This window comes from Felis catus, chromosome A1, assembly GCF_018350175.1.
Source record: "Felis catus isolate Fca126 chromosome A1, F.catus_Fca126_mat1.0, whole genome shotgun sequence".
In the NCBI taxonomy this organism is placed as follows: domain Eukaryota; kingdom Metazoa; phylum Chordata; class Mammalia; order Carnivora; family Felidae; genus Felis; species Felis catus.
In genome coordinates this window covers 142602767-142629598 of record NC_058368.1, presented here as the reverse complement: position 1 = coordinate 142629598, position 26832 = coordinate 142602767, and the positions used below count along the sequence as shown (strand labels likewise).

Sequence of the window (26832 nt, the reverse complement as noted above, 5' to 3'; positions counted from 1 at the left end):
TCTGCATTGAGTTAGCTTGTTGTGGGGCAGGGTCAGAACAGAGACGGCGGTTGGCACATGATGATGTCAGAACTGGAAATGATCGTCTGTTATGACTTTAATTGGAGGATGATTAGAGAAGAGACACACTCTTCTATCTGTCTTATCTTTGTTATTACAAGCTTACTGGATCCCTTGTGCATGTTTATTTGGGGTATTGTACATTACAAGCCCAGTGAAATTGCTGTCTCCACAGTCATCACTGACATCCTATTTACGAAATCCACCGTTCTTCTTCCCTGCCTTCTCAGACTTTCCTTCTCTCTGGCAGTAACCATTTCCTCCGTGGAATATTTCCCCCAGCTTCAGAGGCGTTCTTCCCGTCTAACTCCTCCTCCTCAGTCTTTTGGAGGCTCATTTCCTTCTGTATTGCCTTTCAAATGTTGGTTCTCTCCAGGGTTCCACACTCTACCCCTTTCTCTTCTCAGTGCAAATGTTTCTACCATGGTAACTACAAAAGGAAGATACGGAGACAGGGCACCCAGCTTGGGAGTCCCGGACTTGGCCGTGTGTAGGCTACATCAGAGAGGAGCTTCCTGTAGAAGCTTCTTATGGGGAGACATACAGGATTTCTCTGCCTGCCACCTCTACTCCTCACCCTGGGCACAGGCTGAAAAAAGGCCAAGTGGCTCATGGGGGCAGTGGAAAGGAGGTGGAGCCAGAGACAGTACATGTGCTATTGTCCGAGGAGGAGAGAGGAGGGACAAGCTGAAGTGGTTGAACCTGTTTTGATGGTTTAGGCTAGAATTGGAAGATAGATGTCCAATTCCCTATCTACAAATGCAGGATTGGAACGTGGCTGAGGTACAATGTGTGTATGATGCCAGAAGGCCTGGCTCTGGCCACGTGGTGCCTGGCATCTAAGCCTGGGTTAGGGGCACTGGCAGTTGGACACAACAAAGAGTGATCTGGGTAGGAGATAAGATTTGGGGGCCTAGAATACCCAGGGGAATGTTGAGCACGAATCTGGGGAATGAAAACATTTAAGAGACAAACAGAGAAAGAAGAAAAAGCAAAGGAGACTAAAAAACAATCTCAAGCCGGGGCGCCTGGGTGGCTCAGTTGGTTGAACATCCGACTTCAGCTCAGGTCATGATCTCACAGTTCGTGAGTTCAAGCCCCACGTCGGGCTCTGTGCTGACAGCTCAAAGCCTGGAGCCTGCTTTGCATTGTGTGTGTCTCTCTTCTCTCTGCCCCTCTCCCCCTCCCACTCTGTCTCTCTTTCTCTCAAAAATAAACATTAAGAAGAAAAAACAAACAAAAAAACCTCAAGTAGAAACAATAACCACCCCTGATGGAGCATTTTCTCTGTGCCAGGCACTGTGATTAAGTGCTTTGCATGCATTTCCTCCTTTAGAGGCTGAAAAGGAGCAAGACATCACAGAGAGAAGAAAATTTCAAGAAGACAGACACTTCCCCTCCTTGGATCATTTTTGTCACACTTTCTTTATCTGCCACCTTCACCCTGTCCTTTAGAGCCCAGCTCAGTGAGCACCACTTTCCTGGATCCTCCCAGGCAGTTAGCTTCTCCTTTGGAATCATCTAGCACGTCACATGTCGCACATTTTATTCACTCAGCCAACAAATGATTGTTCCACTGGTTTAGAATTTATGGTGTTTTAATGCAATTATTATTATCTGCTGGGCCCTGGTTTACTCATTCTGAAGATTTAGACTCAAGCATGTAGAGTGATCAACAAAATGAGGATTTGTTTAATAAGCAGATGAATGAGCAATATAAAATAGTACATTTAGTCAAGATTCAGTTTGAACCAACGTATGAGAGGATCTCCGGACAGCCCATTTCAGATGTAAATTGCTAAACTTTCTAGGACAGTCATGAGTTGAGGATTCACTGAATGGTTGATTTCTGTTTTTTGGATTTTCAGTGCTCAATTGACACACCCCTGGTTAATGTCAGACATTAACCAAGTGTTGGAGTTCCCTGTGACACAGGCACACACATTCTCTGAATACTTATTATGCACAATTCAATAATGATTAACATTTGAACTCTGTCTAGGCTGAGCAAGCCACATCAAAGCTCTTTTTTCATTAGGACTTTTAAAATATCAAATATGGACTGAATGAGTAGGTGTTGGAGAAACTGACTTTGTAAACTAAAAATCATAAACCCAGATCTGTTTGAAATATGTCATGTGGAGTGCCTATATAAAAATTATGAGCGTTTTGATTTTTCCCTTGTAGGTAATAAATAACATCTGTAATATTCCTCCTCACCTTTTTCTGATTAGCTTTATGTCTGGTATATTTTCCCCAACACTCCTGTTTCGTGTAGCAAGGATTTCGCCAAGGAGAGACAGGATTCTAAAGCAGTGTGGGTGTAACAGAAAACCTACAGCAATCAAGGTTAAGTCCAGAAATAAGGGGCAGTATGAGTTTGGTGAGGAATTTTTAATGCTAGTCAGGCCTCCCTGTTTTACCTTTCTCAGGGGTACACACCAGCAGAGCTCGTGGGCCCTAAGGGATGGGAGTACCCCTGAAGGGCAAAGGGCATGTGGCCCACAAACCAGCTCCACTGGACCCCAGTGCTGATATGGCTCTCCAGACCCCCTCACTTTGCACCTGAGCCCATGTGGGTGCATCCAGCAGAGTGCCCTGGGCCACTGGTGTTCACCCTGGGGTCCATGGGGCCCTGGGGTCCTCTGAGGATTGCTGGTGGTGAGCCCAGGTGGAGGTTGGACAACTCTTTTAGCTGTTATGTACGATGGGCAGCTGTGTGGCATTTGTCTGGAGGAAAGAGCTGTGTCAAGACCATTGCAAGCATAGTAGATGCGGCTGCTGAAGATGCTGATTTCAGGTCATTAAAGGTGACAGAAAGCCAGGCAGGGAAGTTGGGCCAGGCTAGGCTGCCAAGAAGCCAGTTGCTGAGCTTTGCTGAGCTCAGGGCACCATAGTTAAGTCCTAAGGTGACTGCAGGGGTCAGGTGATCCTAATGCACAACCAGAATTGGGAATCCCTGATCTGTTTCACCCCGTTTTCCCAATTTTAACCATACCTCTGGGTTAGCATACATAATTTCGATGGTATTGCCTTGTTGTTGTTATTTTTCCACACAGTATTATTTTTTCATTCATTTTAAAACCGCTTTGTTCAGGTATGATTGACATGGAAAACGTTGTACATTTACAACTTAATATTTAAAAATATGTAAAAGCTTAATATTTACAACTTGATGACTTTTGAGATAAGTATACTTACATGAAACCATTGCCGCATTCTATGTCGTAAACATATCCATCACCTCCAGAAGTTTCTTCCCACCCTCTTATTATTATTTTCTTTGTGTGTGTGTGTGTGTGTGTGTGTGTGTGTGTGATAAGAATGCTTAACATAAGATCTTCCCTCTTAGCAAGTTTTTAAGGACATAATATAGTATTAACTGTGGGTACTGTGCTGTATAGTAGATCTCTAGGTAGGACTCATTCATCTTACATAACTGAGACTTTGTACCTTTTGACTTCCCCATTTCCCCCCATCCTCTCTTCCCCACAATTTTCTTTTTTTAAAGTTTATTGATCTATTTTGAGAGAGAACGTGACAGGGAGAGAGAGGATCCCAGGCAGGATCCCAGGCCATCAGCACAGAGCCCAATGCTGGGCTTGAGCTCATGAACCACGAGATCATGGCCTGAGCCAAAACCAAGAGTCAGATGCTTAACCACCTGAGCCACCCAGGCACCGCTGTTCCCCACAATTTTCTAATAATATGTTGTTCCATTGGCACTTGGTTCAGATTTCACAGTTGTTATAGGTCTGGGCAGTTGACCACGCCTTGATTTTGATGGCTGTCAATCAAATGCCATAGGTTCAGCCTAAATTGAAGTGATTTCTTTCAGTTGGTCAATTAGTTTATCCATGTACCCTGCCCTATGGCAACTGCTGTGGAAATTCAAGAGACCTGTGACTGGGATTTTTATACTTACAATGCAAAGAACACTCACCACCCAAAGGATCTCATTCCGTCCTCACAATTATCCCATGAGGTAGGCATTATTTTTCTCCTCATTTTACATACAAGGAAATGGAAATTCAGAGTGGCTAAGTGACTTAATAGGTTATTCATTCTACAGGCTATGAAAATGTACAGTGGTTTCTCAGAATATTATGAGTGGTTTCTCAAAATAGCGAGTAAGGTATAGGGAATGCCACTGGTAAATCCCTAACCGTTCTGTAAATCCCAGCTTGCGAGCTGCCAGAGCCATACCTATGGCTAGTGGGGGCTTTTTCCATCCCTGAAAATTAAGCAGAAAGGGTCAATCAAGCATCAGCTCAGAGCGTGGGGTTCTAGCCCATGTTTTATTGGGAACTGTTTTTAGAGAAATACTTCTATTTTGAGGTCTAGAATGACTGTTGAAAAAACAAGAATCAAGACAACCATGAACACATTCGCATCTGGGTACGTCAGTCCTTACCACACAGCGAGATGAGAGGCAGCCAGGGCCTGGACCTGCAGTTTCCCGGATGTGTCAAACTGTGAGCAGAGGGGCGCCTGGGTGGCGCAGTTGGTTAAGCGTCCGACTTCAGCCAGGTCACGATCTCGCGGTCCGTGAGTTCAAGCCCCGCGTCGGGCTCTGGGCTGATGGCTCAGAGCCTGGAGCCTGTTGCCGTTTCTGTGTCTCCCTCTCTCTCTGCCCCTCCCCCGTTCATGTTCTGTCTCTCTCTGTCCCAAAAATAAATAAACGTTGGAAAAAAAAATTAAAAAAAAAAAAACAAAAAACAAAAAAACTGTGAGCAGACTACAGATTTCATCCGCGTGTTCACTGAGAGCGCCCAGGCAGCTGTAGCGCAAATGCACCTTGGAGGGCACACCGTCTGTGGGCAGTGGGGCTAGCTGGCAGACTAGCTGGTACAGCAAGGCCTTAGTGACTTGAACTTCACTTTGATTTGGCGATCCTTTGAACTTTTCTGGGACTGAGCCATGAAGAAATTGGTCAGCCGGTCAAATGTTGAGTGTAAATAAAACTTTAGTGTTTTATTTAAGAGGCACATTTGACTCACATAATCAGCTGACACATTTGCCCGTTCCTTAAAAAACATACCTGACAGGACTCCATATTAAAAAATACCTTGATCACCAAATATCTGGAAGAGCTGGGAGGTTTTCCCACTTAGGCCAAGTGAGTACGTTTTGCTCTAAGTAAAACTACATATGCCTTGAAAGCATGAAGATGGCATCCCAGCAGAAGCAGGAAGAATAAAATGGGTGGCCAGAGGTAGAATAAACTTTTAAGCTGGTCTTTGCAAATTGTAAAAGTGATCAAAAACAGAAAGAGCTCAGTAGAAATGAAAAGGTACCAAACCCTGAAGTAGCAAATGAAAGCTTCGCCATTAACGCTTTTCCCGCCATCCCTGTTCAAACTCTGGAACATGTGTTGGGGGAGCAAATACAGGTCCTCTCCAGACCCAGACCAGAGAAGTGGTTTGTCTGGTTTGGGTTTTGGTTTTTCATTTTTTTTTTTTCTGCTTTAATAATGAGTTCTGCCTACTTTTCTCCTCTTTGTAAGGTCTTCAGAAAAGGAGGATATATAAGAAAAAAAACCTGTGTTATACTAATAGCTACCACTCAATGACAGTTTTTACCAGCGATTATTACCTACTTCATAGAGCTGGTGCAAGGATTAAATGAGCTAACATATATGGTACACTTAACACAACATTTTATGTTTATAAGCAAGTAGCAAGTGCTTTTAATATTAGCGTTATTATCTTTAGTGTTGACAATGTTAATAATAGCCTTACGATATACCAGATACTCTGTTAAGCACTCGATATGCCTTATCTCACTTGCTCTGATATTACTTTCATATAGTAAATTGAGGCACGGGGAGTCAGGAAAGTTGCCCAAGATTGCACAACTGGCATCAAAATCATTCATTATGCACTTACGGTATTCTGGACATAGTACTAATGAACATTTTCTATGTGTCATCATATTTAGCCACACAACAGTCCTGTGAAATAGATGCCATTATCCTCCTTTTACAGATGAGGAAATGTAGGTCCAGAGAGTTCAGCTAACACCGAAGCCGACTCAGCCAGTGAATAATGGAGCTGAAATTCAAACCCAAGCAATCTTGCTCCAAAAGGGCGTGCTCTTTACTGCTGTGCGCTGTGGCCTTCTGGGAGACGGGACAGCAGGGACTTCAGTCACATGGCCCTCTCCTCATGCTGGTTACTATCCCTAGCAGCGCTTTCCTGCAGGGCCACAGCATTAACTCTTCCCAAGCCGCATTCTCCAGCCACACCCAATGCATTCTACATGCCAGAGAGGAAGAGACCCAGACCGTCCCCTTCAGCCCTGTGCTAATACTTGGGGCTCCTTATTACCCTGCCTGATTTTCTCTAGGCGTGAAAACTTTGTTTTCTATCAACTTTCCTCTTCTTATCTGCAAGTCAGCCAACATATTTATTTTACTTAAGCCTTGCATAAAAATCATCAGGGTTATACACCAAAATGTTTAACAGCAGCCAGTAAATTTAGCTAATTTTAATTTTCTTGTTCATGTGTTTTTGTGTTTCCAACTTACATACAATAAGCATATGAATTACATAGAAAAAAATCAGAGACTGTATTAGACAGTGGTTTCCAAACAGTCATGAGGATACATTGTCCAGTCAAAAGAATAAGGTCGCCTTTCACGAACACCAGGAGATCAGAAGCATCCCCTGGCAGCTCTCAGTCCCTTCCCCATTTGGCGAATCCATCACCCATCACTAATTAGTGTCTTTCCAATTATAGTTTAGCTGCAGACCCCTTTTTCTTTTTTTTTCTTTTTTTTTTATATGAAATTTATTGACAAATTGGTTTGCATACAACACCTAGTGCTCATCCCAAAAGGTGCCCTCCTCAATACCCATTATCCACCCTCTCCTCCCTCCCACCCCCCATCAACCCTCAGTTTGTTCTCAGTTTTTAACAGTCTCTTATGCTTTGGCTCTCTCCCACTCTAACCTCTTTTTTTTTTTTTTTTTTCCTTCCCCTCCCCCATGGGTCCCTGTTAAGTTTCTCAGGATCCACATAAGAGTGAAACCATATGGTATCTGTCTTTCTCTTTATGGCTTATTTCACTTAGCATCACACTCTCCAGTTCCATCCACGTTGCTACAAAAGGCCATATTTCATTTTTTCTCATTGCCACGTAGTATTCCATTGTGTATATAAACCACAATTTCTTTATCCATTCATCAGTTGATGGACATTTAGGCTCTTTCCATAATTTGGCTATTGTTGAGAGTGCTGCTATGAACATTGGGGTACAAGTGGCCCTATGCATCAGTACTCCTGTATCCCTTGGATAAATTCCTAGCAGTGCTATTGCTGGGTCATAGGGTAGGTCTATTTTTAATTTTCTGAGGAACCTCCACACTGCTTTCCAGAGCGGCTGCACCAATTTGCATTCCCACCAACAGTGCAAGAGGGTTCCCGTTTCTCCACATCCTCTCCAGCATCTATAGTCTCCTGATGTGTTCATTTTGGTCACTCTGACTGGCGTGAGGTGATACCTGAGTGTGGTTTTGATTTGTATTTCCCTGATAAGGAGCGACGCTGAACATCTTTTCATGTACCTGTTGGCCATCCGGATGTCTTCTTTAGAGAAGTGTCTATTCATGTTTTCTGCCCATTTCTTCACTGGGTTATTTGTTTTTCGGGTGTGGAGTTTGGTGAGCTCTTTATAGATTTTGGATACTAGCCCTTTGTCCGATATGTCATATCCAGACCCCTTTTTCAAACAAAAACGTAGAGAAGTATAATATATTTAGCAAATACTACAAGTTCTTCCTTAAGGTTTAACCAGCACTGCATGAAATGAAGACAGGGAACCTGAACCCTGCCCACTAACTCGCCATCCCATTTAATGACAACTCCCAAGGTACTTCTGGAACCCCTGCTGGCTCTGGAGAACACATTCTCCCCTGAAACCATTGACCCGACCTCATTCTAGAAGCTTGGACTCCTTCAGATTTCCAGAGGTTGCCCAGATTAGGAGCTCTATAAATTTACTACATAATATGTAAGGTAGTGATTTCCTTCAGTTGCCCTAAAATTTTTCACTAATGTCCAAAATCAGTACCCATGACTGGTCCATCTTATAAGTGAGTATCTCTGTCTGTCCAGAGACCTTTATTTTGTCAGAGGTGGCCTTCACCTCAGAAGGAAAAGATAAAACTTTATGCTTCTCTGTGGACCCCTAGTTCCTGCCCAGGGGTTAACAAATCCAATGTCCTTTTCTCCCCCATCAGGCTACTTGTACAACTCTGTGAATATGCTAAAAAACATTGAATTTTACCTCTAAAGGAATGAATTGTATCATATGTGAATTACATCATAATAAAGCTATTAGAAAAAAAGTTTAATTAAAAATAATATTTAAATTCCTCTTGTGTCCCCCTGTTGATGAGAAGAAAAGTGGCAGTTCTGGCTTTTCACACTCCCCGAAGCTGTCTCACCCTGTCCACCCAACCATCCCACCGAAGCCTCCAACAGCACCTCCCTCCCTGTCCTCCAGAGACCCTCCATCACCGAGACTTCTGTTCTCATTCTTCAGGCTAAAAATCCCTTCTTCACCTTCTGTTTATCCAGTTTTCGGTTATCTGTTGTTTCAGTGATGCTTCTCATTGATATGGCTGGCCGTGGGGTAAGACTTTGGGGTTATAGAACTAAATCAGATCCAGGCCATTCCCCATATTAAAAAAAAAATTTTTTTTTAATGTGTATTCATTTTTGAGAGAGACAGAGCATGAGTGGAGGAGGGGCAGAGAGAGAGGGAAACACAGAATCCAAAGCAGGCTCCAGGCCCAGAGCTGTCAGCACAGACCCCAGTGTGGGGCTCGAACCCATGAACTGTGAGATCATGACCTGAGCCGAAGTCAGACACTTAACCAAATGAGCCACCCAGGTGCCCCATATACCCTACATTTTTTTAAAAAAGGTTTATTTATTTATTTTGAGAGAGAAAAAGATCGCCCATGCACGAGCAGGGGAGGGGCAGACAGAGAGAGAGAGAATCCCAGGCAGTCTCCAGCTGTCAGCAGGGCTGACAGAGCCAGACGTGGGGCTTGATCCCATAAACTATGAGATCGTGTCCTGAGCCAAAATCAAGAGTCAGACACTTAACCACCTGAGCCACCTAGGCACCCCACTACCCTATATATTTTTCACACAGGAAGAGGGCAGGGTGGTAGGTAACGAAGAGGTATATCTTTCAGGTCTTACCGAAAGTCCCCCTTTCTTCATCCATCCTTCCTGTGCACTTTCACCTGTATCATCTTCTTCCTACCATGGTCTTTTATAATCTTTACTGTTTGACCTTAATTATATTCTGCCATATGTTGTTTATTTGACCATTTCATATGTAATATCTTTCTAATTGCTTTGTAAGATTACAAATACACAGCTTCCTCGTGTGTGGTGTTCTATTGCTGCTGTAATAAATTATCACAAGCTCAGTGGTTCAAAAGAACACAGGTGTCTTGTCTGATAGTTTTGTAGGTCAAAAGTGTGAGCAGGGCTAAGGTCAAGGTTTTAGCACTGCTGTACCCTTTCAGAGGGTCTAGTACAGAATCCATTTCCTTGCCTTTTCCAGCCTCTGATGGCTGCCCGCATTCCTTAGCTCGTGGCCCCTCCTCCATCTTCAAAGTCAGCAACACGGTATCTCGGACTCTTCTGCTGTGGCCACATCTCCCTCTGACCAAAGTCAGGAAATTGTCCCTGCTTTTATGAACTCATAGTTAGATTGGGCCCACTCAGATAATCTGAGATAACCTCCACATCTCAAGGTCTTTATACTTAGACATATCTGCAAAGTCTCTTTTGTTATGTAAGGTAACATTTCCACAGGTTCCAGAGGGGTTAGGACATGGACACGTTTGGGAGCCCCTATCCTGCCTATCACCCCATTTTATACTTCCTTATATTGCATATGAGATGGATGGAAAGAAATAAAATATGCAAACACTAACAACGATGACAACTAATGCTAGGATATGTGTACATCAGATAAAGTAGACTAAAGGAAGAAGGTGCTGTTGGAGATGAAGAGAGGCTTTTCACAATTATACAAAAAGCAATCAGCCAGAAAATTATAATGCTTACGAATGGGTACTTAATAATATAGTCTCAAAAAATGACAAAACTTGGAGGAGAAATAAGCAAATTTTCAGTCACAGTGAGAAATTTTCAACATCACTCTCTCAGTAACTATTTGAACAACTATAGAATCAGTACAGACATAAAATATTTGAACAGCATAATTAACAAACTATAATATATATGGATCACTGCACCCAACAACTTGAGAATAGATGTTTTTTTCTTTTTTCAAGTGGGAATGAAACATACAGTTGACCACATACTGGGCCATAAAGCAAGTGGAAACACAGTGCTAAGGATTTAAATTATGTACTGTACATCTAACATGATTCTAAAGTTAGAAGTTTATTTCTAAAAAATCATAGATATATTTTGTAATCATAACGGAATTAAACTGGAAATTCATAGTGAAAGGATAATAGGAACTTCTCAAATGTTTGGGCATTAAGTGATACACTTTTGAACAATCCATGACTCAGAAAGGAAATCACAACGAAAAATAGAAAATATTTTGACCTGAATAACAAACGTGCATATTTAAAACTTGCAAGATAAAAATAAATTGGTGCTTTCCCACGTTTATAGCAGCACTATCAACAATAGTCAAAGTATGGAAAGAGCCCAAATGTCCATCGATGGATGAATGGATAAAAAAGATGTGATATATATATATATATATATATATATATATATATATATATACACACACACACACACACACACACACAAGGAGTATTACTCGGCAATCAAAAAGAATGAAATCTTGCCATTTGCAACTATGTGGATGGAACTGGAGGGAATTATGCTAAGTGAAATTAGTCAGTCAGAGAAAGACAAAAATCGTATGACTTCACTCATATGAGGACTTTAAGAGACAAAACAGATGAACATAAGGGAAGAGAAACAAAAATAATATAAAAACAGGGAGGGGGACAAAACAAAAGAGACTCATAAATGTGGAGAACAAAGGGTTGCTGGAGGGGTTGTGGGAAGGGGGATGGGCTAAATGGGTAAGGGGCATTAAGGAATCTACTGAAATCATTGCTTCATTATATACTAACTAATTTGGATGTAAATTTTAAGAAATAAAAAGTAAAGTTAAATTAAAAAATAAAGTACACTCCATTCTTAAATAAATAAATAAATAGGTGCTTGGATGAAAACTTATAGTGTTAAATGTATATATCAGAAATGAAAAAGTGCTGAAAATTAATTATGCAGGAACCTATGAATAGAAGAGCAAAGCGAGCCAAAAGGAAATGGAAGGAAATAATAAAGAGAAGAGGCAAAATTATGAAATAGAAAGCTAATATACTACAGAGAGGGACTACTAGGTAAGAAGTTTGAAAAGAACAATAAATACAATTAACCTTTAACAAAATTTATCATGGGAAAAAAAAGTGAAAAAGCACACACTGCCAGCATCAGGAATGAAAAGATATTACTACAGATGCTACAGACATTAAAGGTAATACAGAAACGAAAATGTGTGTGACTAGACAAATTCCCAGTAAAATACAGTTTACCAAAACTAAGAAAAAGAGAAATAGAAGATCCAAATAGTTCTATGTCTCTTAAAGAAATTAAATTAATAAATAACCTGCCCACAAAGAAAACTCGAGGCCCAGATACCTTTACAAATGAACTCTTCCAAGTATTTAGGAAATAACAACATCTGACACAAACTCTTCAGGGAACACTTCCACTTCCTTTTATAGGACCAATATAACCTTGACTCAAAAAGATGACAAGAATATTTTAAGAAAAAAATTAATAGAGAAATTGAAGCATAGGTGCAAAAGCTCTGAACAAAATGTGAATCCAGCAATAAATAAAAAGGACAAACATCATGACTGAAGGCAGTTTATTCTGTAAATGCAAGGTTGATTTGGCATTTAAGAATTAATAAGTAGAGGGGTGCCTGGGTGGCTCAGTCGGTTGGGCGTCTGACTTTGCCTCAGGTCATTATCTCACAGCTCGTGAGTTCGAGCCCCACGTCAGGCTCTGTGCTGACAGCTGGGAGCCTGAAGTCTGCTTCAGATTCTGTGTCTCCCTCTCTCTCTGCCCTTCCCCTGCTTGTGCGTGCTCTCTCCCTCTGTCTCTCTCTCTCAAAAATAAATGAATAAACATTGAAAGAAAAGGAATCAAGAAGTATAATTAATTGTGCTAAAATATAAATGAATAATGATGTGATATTTTCAGATGCTGAAAAAGCATATGGCAAAATTTAACACCCATTTATGATAAAAATAAAAACTTAGTAAACTGGGAGTAGAATGGATCTTCTTTTATCTGATAAAGTATAGCTACAAAGATTTTTATATTGATATCACACTTAACAGTAAAATAGTAAAACCTTTTCCCCTGAAAACAGGAATGAGATAGAAATTCTCACTATCACTACTTTTATTCAAATTTATACTAGAGATTTTGTACAATATCATAAGGTAAGAAAAAGGAAACCGAAAGATCTATTATGGGGAGAAACCAATGTCAATATTTGCAGGTGACATTATAGCATGCATAGAAAATCCAAAGACTATAAACAAAGAATTAGAATTAATAAATGAATTTAGCAAAGTCACTAAAAACAAGGTCAATATGTAAAAGTGTCAATTGCGTTAATTCAGAGTATGAAATATGTATTTTAAAAATTTTTTTAGGGGCGCCTGGGTGGCTCAGTCGGTTAAGCGTCCGACTTCAGCTCAGGTCATGATCTTGCGGTCCGTGAGTTCGAGCCCCGCGTCGGGCTGTGGGCTGATGGCTCAGAGCCTGGAGCCTGCTTCGGATTCTGTGTCTCCCTCTCTCTCTGCCCCTCCCCCGTTCATGCTCTCTCTCTGTCTCAAAAATAAATAAAAATTTAAAAAAATTTTTTTTTAATTTTTTTTACATGTTTATTTATTTTTGAGAGAGAGAGCAAGGGAGAGGTAGAGAGGGAGACATAGAATCCGAGGCAGGCTCCAGGCTCTGAGCTGTCAGCACAGAGCTCAACACAAGATCATGGCCTGAGCCAAAGTCGGACGCTTAACCTACTGAGCCACCCAGGTGCTCCTGTTTTAAAATATTGTTTATAACGGTATTAAAACACATTAACCAACTGGGAGTAAACCTAAGAAAAGACATGTAAGACCTCTACACAGAAAATCATAGAATATGATGAAGAGAAATTATGGGGATCCACCACACGCATGAATTGTAAGTCTCAATATTTTAAGACAGCAATACCCCACAATTGATCCCTGGAGTTAATACCATCATAATCAATATCCCAGTAGCCAGTAGCTAGTTTGTGAAATTTAACAAGTTACTCCTAGAATTTATATTGAAATTCAAAAGGCTGGGACCCATGGGTGGCTCAGTCAGTTGATTGTGGACTCTTGATTTCAGCTCAGACCATGATCCCAGGGTCGAGGATCGAGCCCCGCATTTGGCTCCACACTGAGCATGGAGTCTGCTTAAGATTCTCTCTCCCCATCTGCCCCTCTCCCTTGCTAGCTTGCGCACTCTCTCTCTCTGTCCCTAAAATAAAATTAAAAAAAAAATAAACACAGGTGCCTGGGTGGTTCAATCAGTTAAGCATCCGACTTCAGCTCAGGTCATGATCTCACAGTGCATGGGTTTGAGCCCCATGTCGGGCTTTGTGCTGACAGCTCCAAGCCTGGAGCCTGCTTCAGATTCTGTGTCTCCCTGTCTTTCTGCCCCTCCCCCACTCATATTCTCTCTCTCTCTCTCTCTCTCTCTCTCTCTCTCTCGCTCTCAAAAATAAATAAACATTAAAAAAAAAGAAAATGCAAAAGCCAATAATGGTGAAATCCATCTGGGAGAACAACAAATTTGGGGACTTAGATAGAAAAACATATGGTAAATCTACAGTAATGAAGATAGTGTAGTAATAGCATAAGGATAGACATATAGACCAGTGGGACAGAATAAAAACTCTAGAGCTGGCCTGTCCAATGCAGTAGCCATTAGTCACATATGGTAATTAAAGTTTAAATTAATTTCCTCAGTTGCAGTAGCTGCATTTCTTTTTTTTTTTAATTTTTTTTTTTAACACTTATTTATCTTTGAGAGAGAGACAGAGACAGAGTGTGAGAGCAGTAGGGGCAGAGAGAGAGGGAGACACAGAATCTGAAGCAGGCTCCAGGCTCTGAGCCGTCAGCACAGAGCCCAATGCGGGGCTTGAACTCACAAGCTGTGAGATCATGACCTGAGCCAAAGTCGGACGCTCAACCGACTGAGTCACCCAGGCGTCCCAACACTAGCTGTATTTCATATGCTCAACACCCTCAGCACCCGGCTAGTGGTTGCTGCAGTGGACAACAGACATAAGACACTCCAGAAAGTTCTATTTGGACCATGCTGCTCTAGAGACAGACTCACCACATATGGAAATAAGATGTTTGACAACGGTGTCACTGAAGATGAGTAGCAAAGAACAGTCTTTTCAACAGTCTTGGTCAGATAATAGCCATCTTTGAAAAATGAATCTTGAGTCCCACCTTACTTCGTGCGCAGAAATCAGTTCCTGGTGGGTTCTATGCCTAAATGCAAGATGTTGTGGAATTTTCATGGAACAGAATCACATCCAGCAGTCAAAATGAATGAAGTGCTGGGAACAGGCTGAACCTCAACACCAAGGGTGAGTCTCACAAACATTATGAAATCAGTTGGAGCCAGAAATAAAAGAGAACATGCTGTATGGTTTCCATTTGTACAAAGTTCAAAAGCAGGCAGAAAGAGTCTCTGCTGACGGATGGCAGTTACCTTGGAAGAGGAGGCTGGTAACTGGAGGCTGCTGACATGGGCTTCTGAAATCCTGGTAATATCCTGTTTCTTGAGTGGGCTGGTGTCCACAGGAGAGGGTCCAGTCTTCATCAGCACCATTAGTGCACTTTTCTCTATGGGTGTTATTTTAAAATGTTTTTTTAAACAACTCTTGGATTGACACGGAAAAAGAAAGATAATTCTTGCTGATTGAGTGATAAAGGAAAGGTGAAGATTCTAAAAATTTTCAGATAGGCAACAACTTGAAGTCTGAAAGTATCAGGTATAGGATATGGAGAAGGGGAGACGTCACTGGCACAAGGGCCAATTAGTACGTGTTGTAAAGTTGGAAACGTGTGCCCCTTGCAAGTGGACAGTTTTGCTTCCAGACACAAACCTTAGAGAAATGCTTGCTCATGTGCACCAGGGGAGTGGGTAACAATGCTCGTTGCAGAATAGTGTACAATAGAAAAAAAAAAAAGAATAATTGAAGTAACCTGATGCCTAACAGGGAAATGGGTAAATAAAATGTGAGTTTTTATATAGTGAAATACTAAACAGTTAAAAGGAATATAATATACACAAGCATAATCACAGAGCTCTGAAAATACTGAAGTGTATTGAAAAAAGCAAGTTGCAGAGTATGTATGGCATAACATATACGCATACATTTTTAAAGTATAAAACAGGACTGTAGATTATTCTGTGGCACATGCATGTGTAACCGGACTGTTAAATCGCCACAGGATAGACTGTACCCTGATCCATGATAGCAGCAGCCTCAGGGGCAGGGGGTGAAGGGACGGAGATTAAGGATGGGGATAGACCGTCACATGGGAACTGTCACTTCATTTTCGTTGTTCTGTTTCCTTTTTTTTTTCTAATTTTTTTTTTAATGTTTATTTTATTTTTGAGACAGGGAGACACAGCATGAACAGGGGAGGGTCAGAGAGAGAGGGAGACACAGAATCTGAAACAGGCTCCAGGCTCTGAGCTGTCAGCACAGAGCCTGACGCGGGGCTCGAACTCGCGGACCACGAGATCATGACCTGAGCCAAAGTCAGATGCTTAACCGACTGAGCCACCCAGGCGCCCCTCCTTTTTTTTTTTTTAATGGCAAATATAACAAAATGTTAACATCTGTCCCTCCTAGGTGTTGGCTCACAGAGTGTGAGTTCTCTTATTTCTTGTAATGTTCCCTTTAACTTCTCAATAAGAAAAAAAAATAGAGTTGCGATAATAGCATCTTTCATCGTTTAGTCTTAGGCTTGTTTATTGTTTAGGTATTTTACGTTCCTGTTTGTTTTAAGAAAAAATGTATATAAATATGAGTATAGCTGAGATAGCTCAATTTCCTCTCTTTGTTTATGTTAGCAAAGCATACTTGTTTTATTTAACATCCTTTGGTATCAAAATGTGGCCTTTACACAAACTTGTGAGGAGTAAATCATGAGGGCTCACAGTCCTAACACAGTCTGTGTTTTAAGAACACATTTCCTATGATAGACATCCTCTGCGCCTCGATCACAGCAAACATCCGCTTATATTGGAGCCGAAACGTCCACAAGCAGGCAGAGAAAAAAAGTCAAAAAGATTTGCCGTTTGGTGCTAACGATCTGTCGGTACACGATTGTTAAGACTAAGGTCTGAAACCACCAACATTTATTGGCTCTGTCTCCAGTATGCGTCTCTAGGGTCATTTCCACAAGACCGACCAGAAGAACGGGGCCCTGCCTTTTCCACCACTGACATTGCTCCTGCAGGAAGCCCCGGGCAGTAGCACACAAGTCCCGCTCTAGCAGGAAGGAGGGCACTCCCAAAGTCCTTTATGACAGGATGGGGGACAGACGGGCCGGCCGCCATGATGGAGAGTGCACTGTTACAGACAGAGCACACACAAGGCTATTAGTCACTGGGTGGGCAGTCTGGAAGCCTTTGGAAACGCACCCTAGGTGATTGCTGTGACCGGGTTTGAAAAGTTGACAGGTAAATGTGGACTTGAAACAGACTAGCTATTTTATGGTTAGGCCCTAAACTGCAGGCTTTTAAACATGCTCAGGTATGAGTGAGGTGGACACCTGCATACCCTGCCCTCACAGATCCCTTACAGCAGAACTCAGGTCTCTCTTCTACACCTATTTCACTCCTCACAAGCAGGCCAAGGAGGGAATTACCCAAAAGAAGGAACTGAGCATGCTCACTTCAGACTCTCTGTCTGTCTCATTTGGGGGCTCGCCTGCCCCTAGAATATATATAAGCACTCTGGTCTGTTCTCAGCTCTGAGGGAGCCCAGTGGGTGTCCAGCAGGATCAGGGATGAGTGATTTAGTCTTTCTAAGTCAAGAGTCAATTATTAGCAAGGCCTCTCGGTCACAGATCTGAAGCTATGTTCTCTCTAATCAACTTTATCAGTAACAAGGGCAATATCTTAGCTCCAACTGTCTGGCCTCTAACCTTTCAATTGGTTCCAAATTCAAGAAGGTGAGGGAGGTAATTGCTCCCCCTAAAACCTGATGATCAATTAGTATAAGACCCCAAGATGATAATGTAATCCGTGTTAATAACCAATAATTTGTATACCAATTTGTTCTTATACCCATAATTATCCTGTCTGAATAGTGAACTGAGCATTGCTCACTTTTATCTTTCATAACTGTGGTTAAAAAAGTAAATATAGTGCTGTATGTCATGGCATGATTGAACTCTCACAGCTTGAGATAGACTCCATTAAAATGTACACTTTATAATCTATTAGCTACATATGTCTATCTATAAGTATATATAGAAAATGTATTTATCTAATTCAATCATTTAGCAGCAAAAAGAAAAACTGCACACATGAAAAACAGCCTCTCCTGCTATTACAGAACACTGTTCTGCACACGGCCAGATGTACGTTCACAGAACACAGTAATTTTAAGGATGAATTCATGTTCTAATCTCTTTGGGATTACCTTATATTCGTGGTGGTTTATGACTGATGTTTAAAGTAACTATAGCTTTCTGTTTATATCTAATAGAAGATTTCGTGTCTGTGGTGGGATACACATTTACACTCATGGGATAAAAGCTACTGTTCTACAGGAAGGATATTAAATGTTGATTTAGAACGACACATTTCAATAACAGTGATCTAAGTCTCCCAAACTGTTTCTTCCCAGGTCCTGGGAAAAGCCTGGCACCAGCAAAGGATGATTCTTCTCATCCAGCGTATTTAGCCTTCAACACATCTCTGCATGCTGCAATTAGACACGGGAACTGGAAACTCCTCACCGGCTACCCAGGTAGGGTGCTTGGCATTTCCCACCAGATCAAGGAGAACTTTACTAAACAACTGCCTTTTGCAGAACATACCTGGGGGGCCGCTGAATGAGGAAGAATGGTGTGATCTACCGTCCTGACCACAAAAAAAAAATAAAATAAAAATAAAAAAAATAAAAAGTTGAGAATTAACTGTAGGGGGCGGTGAAAGGAAGAAATGCCACTGTAATGTTTCATGGAAAATCAGATTTCAGAGATGCGTGGCTGGCAAGCACAGCACATGAGGCTAGGAGGGAGACTCTCTGAAAGCTATATCCTCAATCAAGTGTGTAGCTGAGGGATGTGGTTGCTTCCTCTGAGCACATTCTCTAAAAGTGGTATCTTTTATTTATTTATTTTATTTTTTAATTTTTTTGATGTTTATTTTTGAGAGAGAGAGAGAGAGAGAGAGAGAGAGAGAGAGAGACAGAGCACAAGATGGGGAGGGGCAGAAAGGGAGTCACAGAATCCAAAGCAGGCTCCAGGCTCTGAGCTGTCACAGATCCCGACATGGGGCTTGAACCTATGAACTCTGAGATCATAGCCTGAGATGAAGTCGGCTACTTAACCCACTGAGCCACCCAGGCGCCCCAAAAGTGACCTCTTTTAAATATTTTTAAAATATGTGGTGTGATGGTAAAGACTGTGATGCAATTAACCAATGTTTATAATGATGACATTTTGGGCATTTGGGGTAAGACAACTCTTCTTTGTTTGGTACCGTTCCATGTATTGCGAGATGTCTTAGCTTCCCTGGCCCATGACCATTACATGTTGATAGCAGCTTCCCTGAGTCACTGTGACAACTAAAACTCCCCCCACCCACACCCACACACGTGCACACGCATGCACACACATGCGTGCACATTCCTGGAAGCCCCTGGTTGTGAAGCAGTGAACCAGGAGTTAGAGTGAGAAAGATACAGATACAGCATCAAGGGCCACATCTTTTTTATGTGTCCACGTCCACAACCCCTGAAATTAGAACCTGTCTACCATGCCTCTCCTGCAATAAACTATTGTGTTTCTTTGCCAGGCTGTGGCTGTTGGTTTCCTCCGCCGTCTCCATACAACGATTCTGCGATACCCTCATCAGACCCACCGACCAAGACCCTCTGGCTCTTTGATATTGATCAGGACCCAGAAGAAAGACATGACCTGTCAAGAGACTATCCCCATATTGTCGAGCAGCTCCTTTCCCGCCTCCAGTTCTACCACAAACATTCAGTGCCTGTGCATTTCCCGGCACAGGACCCCCGCTGTGACCCCAAGGGCACTGGGGCCTGGGGCCCTTGGGTATAGGACTTCTGGCAGCCTGGGGGAGCCAGACCACCTTTTCTGTCACAAGTTAGACTTCAGGCCTTTACTCCTGCATCTCGTGTCTCTCCCAGCCTGGGTTCGCCTGGTCCTTCTCTTGTTTCTGAACCACACTGAGGAATCTCATTTCAAACCCCAGTGCATATAAGAAGCTGATAAAACCTGGAACAGTCCTGTTGTTGGCTGGGGTGTGTGTCTAGAGGAGAGGGGGGCTGAGTTCAACCCCTTTTTCCTGAGTGTGGGACAGCTGGGAACTTGACTTGAAATAGGAAGTTCTCGTTGAGTCCTAGAGGCTGGAGCAGCTGGCTCTTTTTGCCTCACAAGTCAGATGTTACATTTCCCCCTGCCAATAGCTGGGTTTTATTGGAGTGCCTCATGTTTCTTGTAACAAATGTAGGGAGCAGACAGTTTTTAATGGTCCTGTTGGCCAGGGGATCTCCCTGTCTGCGAGATATCATGTGCAGGCATTCCGTGTGAATAACCCCCCTGGCTCACCCCTCACTCCGTCACTCATCTCGTCATGGAGCATAAGGCCCTTTTCATAGTTACGGTCAGCATGGCAATATGCCTGCTTCTTGGTTTGGGTTATTACAGTAAAGAAATGTGTTTTTATCCCCAGTTTTCTTTTTTTTTTTTCCTAGCCACTACTCGTTTGGTCTAGACTTCCTGCTACCCCCTCTCCCCTGTGGTTCTTTTCCTAACCTCCCTTTGACTCAGGCATCCTGTGCCCGGGAAGGCTGCCTTGCCTCTCCACGCTGAGCACCATCGGTTTGGGGATCTCTGCTGGGGCCTGCCTTCCTCTTGCCTCCACTACCGGAGCTGGAGCCCTGCCCAGAGAAGGTGGTCACATCTGGCTCTGCATGCATGCTCGTGGTGGACGCGAAGGGGCCGGGTGGGTGATGCGTGGCTGTGTGTCATCTGTTTGCTGAAGACTATTCTAAGTTGCATGGAATTAATTATGAATGTGGCTGTGTCTCATAATATATTAAGAGTTGCATGCTATTCCCTAGCTAGGAGGAGAAACCCCGGGAAACGGTCGTTTTGTCCCGGGGTGATGGAGGGGGGCAGTTTGAAAGGAAATAGCCAGCATCTGAGATCCTGGGCCTCAGTGAAGCAAAGGACAGCACGTCCACCTTTCCCTATTCTCAGTCTTACTGCTTGTATTGAGGTTCTGGGGTTGGGGAAACAGGATGAGGTTTTACTTACCGGCCCTTTCTCAGTCTCGCGAAAGTCCTGCTAATGCAGATCAGTACAGATGCGCTCTGAAGAATGTCAGACTCTGAAAAAGATGTGCCAAAACTCTACTCTTTTTTCCATTAGCGGGACCCTTTGGTTCACTGGTGTCCCCACTGCCTGGACCGGTGCCTGTTACATAGAAGGCGGTCAATACTTTTTTTTTTGTTTTTAATGAATGAATGGACAGTTGAACAAATGAGAGAGCGGCACACCGTTAAAAATCCAGTGAGCTAAATACAGGTTTAGAGTAAATATCCTCCAACTGTTGCTTTTCTGTTCCCAAGCTGCCCTCCTGGGGTAGGAGCATAGTCTGCAGATCTGGACAGTCAGAGGACGCTCCAAAGTGAAGCCATAATACCCTCTCCAAGAGGGAAATGGGGAAGTATGCCTGCCGAAGATACCCTTTTGGCAATAACCGTCAGTTCTGTTCTTCATAGGACACTAGAAACTAAAACCAGCAAATAATCTGCTATAGGTCCTTGTATAGCCACCCTTCAATTCAGTAGCAATATTTTCGGGTCACTACCAATTTGTATTGTATTAAAATAAGATGATTGGAAGGAAATGGTGCTAGAACTAAAAACACCTGTTACCAACCTTTACCCCACGCCCGGGTTGGCAAACAGCTGGCCCAAATGCCATCACCTACCACTCCCTCACCTGTGGCAGATACTCTGAACTAACTGAGCCCACGTGTTCTTCTGGATCCTTCTAATCCCAGTGTTTATTAATACCATGAGATTAGAGGCCATCACTATATGACAGCCGTTCACCCTCCACGCCATGCTCCCAGGGCTGTCCCCAGTTCCAGTCCCTTGATTGCCAAGTACAACATGGTGTTCTGTACTCAGTGGATTTACAGGGAGTTGTCAAAACTAGTTGTTGTAAAACTTTTATTTGAGATTTTATTTTATCCATTATAGAATGCATCTCATTAGGTTTCTCTTTTCTGTATAAGAATGTGAACAGATTCACATTGAGGATGTTTCTTTCCAGGTTCATTTGCATTTAAAGAAAAGGTTTATTAATTTAATTGTTCTTCTTTGCTACTACCTGATTATTTCATATCTGGGGAACAAAAAATTTTTTTTACCCTTTAAAATTTGTCAGCCGTGAATAGGGAGTTTCCATTTGGGTGATGAAAAAGTTCTGAACCAGATAGTGGTGATGTTTGCACAACATACCTCTGAATTGTATGGCTTAAAATGGTTAAAATGATAACTTTTATGTGTTTCTTCCAACCGATTTTTAATGTGTTGGCCAGTTTTGTGGTATGTAAATTACATCTCAATAAAGAAACATAGCAAAAATATCAGAACGGAAACAAAGGCGTCAGTCATTGCCCCAAGAGTACAAACTGTAAAATAAGTCATTAGAGGGAAGTTGTGAGGGTAGGGGTGAATGTAAAGTGATAATAAGAGAGTGTATTTGTTCTCTGTTGCTGTATATCAAATTACCCCCAAATTTAGCAGCTTTAAACAATAAACATTTATTACTTAACACACTTTGTGGGGGGCCAGGACTCTGGGAGTGGCTTAGCTGGGTGGTTCTGGCTCAGGGCCTCCTGAGATGGTAGTCAAGCTGGTGAGGGCTGCACTCATCTGAAGGCTTGCCTGGGGCCAGAGGATACACTTCCAAGGTGAGTCACTCACCAGGCTCTTGGTTGGAGGCCTCAGTTCCTTGCCCTGTGGGCTTCTCCACAGAGTGCTTAAATATCCTCACGCATGGCAGTCAACTTCCAGCAGAGCAAATAATCTGGAGAGAGAGCAAGAGGAAGCCACAGTACCTTAATTACCTGGTACAGTGTCACTTCGACCTTTTTTCACTTCCTTAAAAATAAGTCACTAAGTCCAGCGGTTACACAAGAGAAGGAGAATTAGGTCCTGTCTTTTGAAGGAAGTGTCAGATTTGTGGACATATCTGATACCAGTGTGGACAATAGGAGAATGGGGAAATGTCTCCTGGGGAAGAGACTGTCTAATCCAGTCCACATGCATTTATCAAGTTCAAATTCTGCTATTTGAAGACAGATGTTAGAAAAACATCCAATTTTGCTATATAGTGGTTAGAATGACCAGGGACTAATCATTTAGCTCTCTCTGTGTCTCCCTCTTTTTTTTTTTTTTTTTTTTTTTACTGGTGATAGGTTGAACTGAGTAATCCCTAAAGTCTTAGACCCTTATGTCCAGAACAATGCCTGACACATAGTCTATATTAAATAAATGGTCTTTGACTCTCAACTGCCTGAATTCCTGTGCAAGAGTGTAAAATAAAACTGTGCTAGAAATAGCCAGAGATTCTGCTCCATCTTGAAAAAGCATTCATTTCCTGAAAATATGATTTTAAAAACTAATTTTTTGAATGCTTACTATATTCCAAGCATTGTACAAGGTGCTTTAAAAGAATTATCTTGGGGAACCCGAGTGGCTCAGTTGGTTAAGTTTCCAACTTTCGATCTCAGCTCAGGTCTTGATCTCACCGTTGTGAGGTCAAGCCCCACAGTGAGCTCTGCACAGGGCATGAAGCCCACTTTAAAAAAAAAAAAAAAAAGGAATTACCTTGTTGCCTAAGGAAAATAAAAGCAATTTTCTTCTTAAAATTAAAAAAAAAATAAATATCTTATTCAATATAATTTTAAACTAGCCAGAGGTAATGTTTATAAAATCTGTTCAATCTTTTTATTTTTTTAATGTTTACTTATTTTTGAGAGAGAGAGAATGCAAAGAGAGGAAGGGCAGAGAGAGAGACACACACACAGAATCTGTAGCAGGCTCCAGGCTCTGAGCTGTCAGCACAGAGCTCGACGTGGGTTTTGAACTCATAAACCGTGAGATCATGACCTGAGCCAAAGTCAGGCGCTTAACCTGACTGAGCCACCTAGGCACCCCTAAAATCTGTTCAATCTTAATTATTAAAGGCATATTTGATTTCACCCCTTACATTTTAAAAATATCTAACCTTTATCCAAACATATAGTTACTTAAATCAAGAAAATGAAAAGAATTATTTTGTCTTTTTAAAAAGTATACCAGAGGGATGCCTGGGTAGCTTAGTCAATTAAGCGCCCAACCTTGGCTCAGGTCACAGTCTCATAATGCATGGGTTCCAGCCCCACACTGGGCTGTGTGCTGACAGCTCAGAGCCTGGAGTCCACTTCAGATTTTGTGTCTCCCGCTCTCTGCCCCTCTCCCACTCACACTCTGTCTTTTCTGTCTCAAAAAATATATGTGTTAAAAAAAAATAGTAATAATAAAAAATAAAAATGAATAAAAAGCACACCAGAGAAATAACCCAAGTGTTGATCAACAAACAAATGGATGAACAAAATGTGCTATATCCACATAATGGAATATTATTCAGTCACAAAAAGGAATGGAGTTCTGATACATGCTATATGATACATGCTACATGATACATGCTACAGACACAGAAGACTAGGTCTTGTGTGATTCCACTTACATGAAATGTCAAGAATAGGCAAATTAACAGAAACAGAAAGTAGATTAGAAGTTTCCAGAAGCTAGAGGAAGGAATAGTGGCAGCCATTGTTCAACGAATAGAGTTCCTTTTGGGGTGATGTAAAAATTTTAGAAATAGTGGTGATGATTGCCCAACAATGTGAATGTAATTAACACCATTAAATTGTATGCTTAAAATTGTTTGAAATGGCAAATTGTATGAGATATATATGTATCGAGAGAGAGATGGGGTCTAGATCCTTCCACCTACTTTAGTAACTGCACTTTTAGTTCTCTTATAGATGAATCTTCCATGTAAGACAAAAGTAATGGATGGTGGTAGAAGTCAACAAAATTCTTTCCTTGAGGGGAAGGAATATAGACTGGGAAGGGGCATGATGAAACCTTTTGGGGTTCAGAAAATGCTTTATATCCTGGTCTGTTAATGGGTGTATACATATGTAAAAATTCACTAAAAAGTATATTCAAGTTTTGTACTTTGTATGTTACAGCTCTCTCTCTCTCTTTCCTCTCTCTCTCTCTCTAATTAAAAAACACCTGCCCTTCACTTGTACCCCAATGTTTGTAGCATCACTCTCAACAATAGCCAAATTATGGAAAAAGCCTAAATGTCCATCAACTGATGAATGGATAAAGAAATTGTGGTTTATATACACAATGGAGTACTACATGGCAATGAGAAAGAATGAAATATGGCCCTTTGTAGCAACGTGGATGGAACTGGAGAGTGTGATGCTAAGTGAAATAAGCCATATAGAGAAAGACAGATACCGTATGTTTTCACTCTTATGTGGATCCTGAGAAACTTAACAAAAACCCATGGAGGAGGGGAAGGAAAAAAAAAAAAAAGAGGTTAGAGTGGGAGAGAGCCAAAGCATAAGAGACTCTTAAAAACTGAGAACAAACTGAGGGTTGATGGGGGGTGGGAGGGAGGGGAGGGTGGGTGATGGGTATTGAGGAGGGCACCTTTTGGGATGAGCACTGGGTGTTGTATGGAAACCAATTTGACAATAAATTTCATATATTGAAAAAAATAAAAATGACAATAAAAATAAAAAAAATAAAAAAATAAAATAAAAAACACCTGCCCTTAGAGTACATACTTATCTCATATGTTACCCAAATGGGCTTGGAAACATCAAACAATTATAAACAAAACATTTTAAATGCTGCAAAGATATGCACTATTTGAAGAAGCCTTTTTGTGATTCCTTTCATAAACACAAATTTAGGGGTTTATTTTTACAAAACCTGAATACATTGATTTGGGGTTCCTAAATTGAGATTTTGCTACGCTGGCCTTCCTGAAGGATTCACACCCACCCACGTGTTGGTGCTGGGGGAGAGGTGCAAAGACGAGGAAATGATAGGAATGAAACGGCAGGGGGGTCCTCTGCCCCAAGAGGCTTACCACCCAATTCTGTTGTACCAAGTTCTTTCCAACTAAACAGTTTTTAAGAACATTCCAGCCAATGCTAAACATATTGAAGTAGTTACTGTCCTTCCCAGTCACCACTTAAACTTTAAAATCTAATTTTTTGTCCAAGTGGAGAATAGCCACAACATATGCAGACTAAGTCATTTTCAGGCTGTCCAAAGACCAGAATGCTCACCTGGACATCTTCTTTATTGATCGCTGAGAGCAGGTAGGTTTGAACGGCTGTAGGGGTGCCTACAACATCTCCTTGACCTTTGCCCCGTTGCCATGGGAGCCACCCACCGGATGGCCAGAAGCAGAGCAGGTGATTTATTCTGCCTGGGGCCTGACTTCAGGGCTTTGTGACTATCAGGAAACTGGAAGGGCAATTTAATTCTCAAACTAATTCGCCCAAGTAACAAATCATTGAGCTTAGGATATTTCATTTAATAACCTTTATTATTTTTCTGACAATAAAAGCATATATCACTGTAATCATTTTTGGAAAATACAGAAAACACATAAAGAAAATTAACCCATAAAGCAGCCACCAACATATAGCCACCATTAACCTTTTACACCCCTTTAAGAGAGTAATTAGGTGGCCCAACTCCCAGATGGGCTTGCAAATCCCACTGTGCCCAGCTGAGCCTTCACTGGAGATTCAAGATGGCAGATAAATGAAATATCACCTCTTTTGGAACTCTTCATTTTAATCCCACTAATGAGGTATAGATCTTCCCAGGTTTTCACTCCAAAGGAACATGATTTCACACACACACACACACACACACACACACACACACACACACATTATCTCTCTCTGCACCCCATCTTCTCCACAGGCCTCAAGAGGTGTGGGCCTCCACACACGTGGGATGTTGACCAACCAATCAAACCAGCAAGCAGGCACCTGCTGTGTAATTTTTGCTTTGTATCTATATACCCATGAAAGCAGTGAGTTCTTTCTGAATAAGCTATTTTTAAAATGAAAGCCTTTGATTAGAGGATCCTCTGGATCTGTTAGAGAAATAGCTGGCTGATTTGAAAAATGTTACTCTTCACAAGAGTATGCTGGGTTTTCTTGGTTCTTAAGCTAAAGCTTAAATGAAAGTGTTTGGGCTTAATACATACAGGGAGTGGAAAGATGTGGCTCCCACATCCA

At 41.8% G+C, this 26832-nt stretch overlaps 1 protein-coding gene across 1 annotated transcript in view; it reads left to right on the top strand.

Moving 5' to 3' along the window:
- Window positions 1–19847, top strand: part of ARSB (arylsulfatase B) — a 170099-nt gene extending 150252 nt beyond the window's left edge. Inside the window, 2 exon segments of the mRNA NM_001142259.1 lie at window positions 18080–18202; window positions 19255–19847. Coding sequence (NP_001135731.1) covers window positions 18080–18202; window positions 19255–19520 — 389 coding nt within the window. The 3' untranslated portion in view covers window positions 19521–19847.
- Window positions 19848–26832: the final 6985 nt, after the last annotated feature.